Source organism: Megalops cyprinoides, chromosome 1, assembly GCF_013368585.1.
Source record: "Megalops cyprinoides isolate fMegCyp1 chromosome 1, fMegCyp1.pri, whole genome shotgun sequence".
Taxonomy (NCBI): Eukaryota; Metazoa; Chordata; class Actinopteri; order Elopiformes; family Megalopidae; genus Megalops; species Megalops cyprinoides.
In genome coordinates this window covers 3,666,623-3,672,584 of record NC_050583.1, presented here as the reverse complement: position 1 = coordinate 3,672,584, position 5,962 = coordinate 3,666,623, and the positions used below count along the sequence as shown (strand labels likewise).

General features: G+C 40.6%; 1 protein-coding gene across 1 annotated transcript; it reads right to left on the bottom strand.

The window, feature by feature from the left end:
* LOC118773206 (complement C1q-like protein 4) lies at positions 1–2,321 on the bottom strand. The gene is made up of 5 exons (XM_036522044.1): positions 2,285–2,321; positions 1,821–1,911; positions 1,617–1,673; positions 833–863; positions 1–485 (listed from the first exon to the last, which is right to left on the bottom strand). The coding sequence occupies exons 2-5, from the start codon at positions 1,830–1,832 to the stop codon at positions 85–87; spliced, it is 501 nt and encodes a 166-aa protein (XP_036377937.1). The 5' UTR covers positions 1,833–1,911; positions 2,285–2,321; the 3' UTR covers positions 1–84.
* Positions 2,322–5,962: the final 3,641 nt, after the last annotated feature.

Here is a 5,962-nt window from a genome sequence, read left to right as displayed (position 1 = left end):
GTTATGCATGAAACTTGAGCACAGGGAGATGAAACACAGAAAACAGATATTGGATGATCGTACTGCAGCCAGGAAGTGCAGCTTTCAGAATATCTGGGAAAGCAGTGACCCAGAAAAGGTAATAGTGCGTGACGAAGGCTCTGCCCAGATTCCGCCATGCTTCTGATACACATAGACAACATCACCTTTTTTTAGGACAGTCATATATGTAGACAAATTACTAGCAGTGGAAGGTGCAGCGATTTGGGAGTGAGACACCATGACTTCAGAGCCACGGACTACCAGATATAAGGCATTATTTTCATTTCCACGACCACTCTGATACGAGAAGAAGAACTGATAGACTCCGCTGACTGGAGCGGTGAAGACACCAGAGTATTTGTTGTATCCTCCACCGATGTTCAGGGTCACATCAGTGTATTTGATATGGTCGACATAGCCTGAAAGAGATGTTGGCATTGAAGCGAAGAAGTGGACAGGAGGACCTATGGAAAAAAAAAACAGGGAATACAACAGGATAAGGATTACACAGTCGATTCATACTGATTCAAAAATGCTGCCAATCCATCTACTAAATGCTCTTGTTTGCATTTAGAATTTTGCATCTGAGTGAAGTGAATGTAATTTCCACCTTGGTGCTGAGCTTGTAATCTCTTTATCACATACACAACAACTGTGTTTTGCTATATCACAAAACACAGGGGGATTTTATTGGTGGTTTTCTTGATCTTTTTTCAGCTTTTCCTGTGAAATGCCACTATTCTTTGTTTGTTTGTTTGTGTGTGTGTGTGTGTGTGTTTGTGAAATGTCAAGCCATGTGAGAGATACTGACCTTGATTCACAAGGATGCCTGTCTGTCCCACCTGTAGATACACAACAGTACTTAAGGTCAACTTTAAATTGTACTTAAGGCTGTTCTGTGAAATATTAGCAGTGATTCACAATCATAATTTTACACCTAGCTGGCAAATACTTGCAAAATCAATATTTATTTGGAAAATGAACCCCTGGGAAAGTGTTCAGTTGGACGTACTAACCACACCAAATAAACCTGAATACACACACACACTGCAAGATCGCTCAGTCTAACACTTACAGAGTATTATTGTTAAGTAAGACAGTGTACAATACCACTAGTCTAATGCCCTCACCTATATATTCTCATGCTGATACGTTTTGTAAAAATGTGATTCAACATAACCTTATTTACCATAATTACTCTATGCTTTTAAAGAAATCTAGAGTATCTAAACATTAGTTCATTATGTGCCACTGAAATAACACTCAGTCTTCAAAGATAACTAGAATTGTCACAGGTGCTCTAGTTTCATTAAATTTTAGGCATTAATATGAATATTATACACAGAATTAAAAAAAAAAATCAGTGGAATTGAATCTCACATGTAACATCAATACAGATGTGCACATGCTTTTGTATGGATGCCCCGATATGAATCAGTGTATCACTACACCCCTAATTCACACAGTAACACTGTGATTTGATAAACCACTATAACATCCTCCACAGTATTTCACGCTTCATATCGCATTCTCCATTCAGCTGCAGTGTCTTATGGTTAAGTTGCTTTTAAAGGATCATGGTGGAGAATACTCACATTCTGTGCACTACTTTCCCCCAGCAGTGCCACCATCAAGTAAACAACAGTGACAGCCTGAGAAAAACAGAAAAGAAACCTGTCTGCATATATATGTACAGTAAGTAACAAATTATGTGCCATTTGATTCCTTGCATAATGCAATGCAGTAACGTTGTATGCGTAAAGGTGTGAATTCAGATTTATAGAGAAATGCACTCTTACCTTGACATGCATTGTGCTGAAGATGCCCAGAAATTTAACAACAAGCCTGTTGAATGCTAAAGGTCCTGCTTCAGTCTGAGGACCAAACAATCTTTAAGGGATTCAACAGGAACATCGCTTCATGTGAAAAACTGATGTGAAACATATTTGCTCGTTGACTGTCACAATAGCTGTCATATATTGGGTTTGGGAACTACACTGTAGAATTTTGGGGTGGTTGATGTGAGTTAATCCCCTTCATTGCAGAGCATTGTGATCCATGAAATGTGTGATATAAATGTAACCCAATCACTATTGTTATTGTTACTATTATTATCAATTGTTTTACCCCTACCATTCAAAAAATTGATAGTGTACAATGAAAATTACTGCTTTTACCAAAAGCCGTTACTTTAAAATCACAACACAAATAATTTCAGTCAATCATTGCTGGTGAATAAATTCATGTGAAAAACATAACTCACCTGTCGAAGACTGTTTTGATAATGACAACAGGAGGTATTGCTCAGGTATACTCTTCTAGGTCCCAGACAGCGACCTTTATACTGTTTTGGTGGAGGCTGGCGGTCAAAGAATGACAGCTCACAAAATGTTGTATCTACAACACACCCTCAATAGTTATCAACCAAGATCCTGTTCTGTGTAATTTACCTGTTTGCACAAGAGCTTCCCCATTTCGCTTGAAAAGATAAGGCACAAAGCAACCTAAGAGAAACACTTTTACTTCCATTCTTTTGTACCTATGACCACATTTAAGTGTTTGATTTACCCACATAGATATAAAGTATTTTTTAAATTTTTCATCCAATTTTATTTGATAAAACAAATATTCAAAAAATATTTTTGAATGACTTCATGAGCGTAAATGCCTTCCCTCTCTATTAAGTTGAACAGTATGGTTGAAATTTCCATTGATATTTACAGGTTAGTCCATGAACAAACCCCCTTTCTTGAAAAAGTACCATTGCAGAACCCAGAAATTTAACATATGCCATAGTAGGCTGATTATGTGGCTGCCATGTTGTCTATGACCTGCAACTGGCAGTGTCACATGTTATTACTGCCATATGTTGCATATTTTAAATTACTGTATAGCACCTGTCACCAATTCATGTTTATAAAGATTAGGTAAAGCTCGGGTTAAAGACCAGTCAATTTGGCATAAATCCAGGTTGGGGCAGCATGTACATTACAAGTCTGTGGATGGCCAATTTTTCTTAACAATATCCCAGTAACACAGAATTTTAGTAAATAAACAAAGTCACCCACAGACTTGTAGCTGCAGAATGATTCATCAAAATTCCAGATGACTAAGCCTGTGATATAAATACTGAGGTAGACAAAGAAATTTATACATCTGGGCAAAGTAACAATTTAAGTTGCATTTAAGCTGTCAGGACCCCACCGCCCTAGCTGTGGTGTTTTTGTTTTTTCCCTGTCCATGTGCTTTTTGTTTTCCTTGGGTTCCAGCCCCGCCCCGCTCCCCGCCTGGTCCCCGCCCACCTGATTGCCCCATTACCTTCACCTGCCTGCCTGCCCACCTGCATCCCATCTCCTCATCAGCCCAACCTTATTTCTACCCTGCTTGTTCCTGTCTTGTTTGCCAGTTCGTCTCAGTGTTTTTTTTGTACCTGTTTAGTTCCCGCAGTATTTCTGATTTCTGATTTCTCCGTGTTTGACTCTGCCTGCCCTTCGTCTTCATTTTCTGCCTGCCGTCTTGTCCCGTTGCCTGATCATTTGCCTGCCCGGTTTCCGACCCTGCCTGCTCCGGTTCCCGACCCTGTTTTTGTCCACGGATTGCCTTCCGGTTTTCGACCCTGCCTGCTTTTTGTTTCGCAACTTGCCTGTCGTTATCAATAAACCCGCCTTTAAACTGAAGCTGTCTTGGTCTGCGACTGAGCCGTTACATAAGCATCCAACCATAGATATGATGTAGGTGATCTACTGTACAATACTACTTAAGATTAACGAAGAGGTTTCCTCCTCTTTTAATTATTAAACATAACTGTGTGAATTTATTGTCTGTTGTTTTTATGAGGAGAGATGACAATAGCTGTATCCATGAATGTTGCTACTGTCATCAATTTACTTTTATACCAACTGATATTGTAATTTGAGAAAGATGCACAATTATTTTCCCAGATCAGCTGGACAAAGGCCTGGATATTAAAGCCAGCACATTGGCATAAAGTGAAGCCTGGTGTGAGATGCCCAGACTAATGATCCAAAATGCTATAAAACCTTCACCATGTATTTCCACTTGATTTGTCACATTTGTCAAGTATTTTTTTAAACACAATTTCCTTTTTGTGATAAAAGATATAAAACTGCATTCCCACAATAATGTACAAAGGAAGACAACATTGCACAACACACATCATCACAGTGCAAGACGTTTATGACAAAAGTGCTTTCAGCACAGAAAAAAAGAATAGAGTATTAACAGGTAGAAGTCGTATCTTAGAAAATATGAATTTGTAAAAATAAACCTATCACTAAAGTTGTTAAATCTTCCAGTGAACTTGTTAAACTTTACAGCTCAAATAAATGTCAAATAAACGTTATTTTAATATGCAAACATGGCATGTTGAAGATGCAAATCGTGTTTTTCCATATGCCATTACACACAATTGCATACTAGGCCTGCTGCTCATTCACTGATATCAATGAAATAAATAACAGATAACAGATGATGTTGCAATTTTCTGGAAAGACACTTCAAATCATATGGCCCTGTAGTTTTGTAAATGAAAATTTTGTCCTTGTAGAGGAAAATATTGAATTTACTTTTGTTATAATTAAACAGTTTAACCTTTTATCTGTGTATACAATATATAATATAATATGTATCTGCCCTTTCTCACTCAAGTAATGTTTGTCTTTCCAAGTCCAATATTTGCTTACTGTGTGAGACGTTAACATGACACAAGCTTTGTACAGTGGATTCTTAAGAAACTTAAGAAACATTTCATCACCTCCCAGATCATTTATGGATGGTCATCTGAACCAAAACATGAGGTCAGCTGATGGAATTATTAAACTGTCAAGGGTCACTTTAGTTGTTTCAGTAAATCTTGGAGAGGATGTGGCTACTACATTTACATTTATTTATTTAGCAGACGCTTTTATCCAAAGCGACTTACAGAAGTGCATACAGTAAGTATAGCGACAGTACGGGGACAGGATGTGTACAGTTCCACAATGAGACAGTTCTCAGCTGAGAGCAAGGTCTGTTTGAGGACACAGTACTGTTAGATTTGTACAATTACAGCCTATAGGGCAACTAATACGATACACTTTCAAATGGCGACTTCAACAACTTCAAATGGCGCAATGAGCGTCAGGGTAAAGGCGGCAACAAGAAACAATTTAAAAAGCACAATTTAGAAAGCACAGCAATTTACGACAGCACTGATGGGTGGGGGGGGGGGGGGGGGGCAGCAATTGTGTGCTGGGTCAGTCCAGGTAGAGTCTGAAGAGGTGTGTCTTCAGGCCCCGCCTGAAGGAATGGGGTGAAGAAGCTGTCCGTAGCGAGACAGGGAGTTCGGTCCACCACTGGGGAGCGATGTAGATGAAACACCTTTGCCTTGCAGAATGAGTACCTCCTGCCTTGACCATGCAAGGAGCGAGGCGTCCAGTTGCTGCTGAGCGCAGGGGTCGGGCTGGTGTGTAGGGCTGGATGAGTTCTTGGAGGTAGGCAGGGGCTGTCCTGTTGATTGCAGAGAAGGCGAGGGTCAGGGTCTTGAATCTGATCCTGGCAGCGACAGGAAGCCAGTGGAGGGATTTCAGCAGGGGAGTGACATGGGAGAATTTGGGGAGGTTGAAGATCAGTTGGGCAGCTGCATTCTGGATGAGCTGGAGAGGCTGGGTGGTGCAGGCTGGGAGGCCTGCGAGGAGAGCATTGCAGTAGTCCAGTCGAGGGAGAACTGTGGCCTGGATAAGGAGCTGCGTCGCGTATGTTGTCAGGAACGGACGAATCCTCCTGATGTTGTGGAGGAGGAATCGGCAGGCCCGTGACGTGCGAGCAATGTACTCCTTGAAGTCCAGGTTACTGTCGAGGATGACGCCCAAGCTCTTTGCTGACTGGGAGGATGGTATTGTGGTGCCATCGGCGGTGATGGAGAGGTCATGTAGGGGGGAAG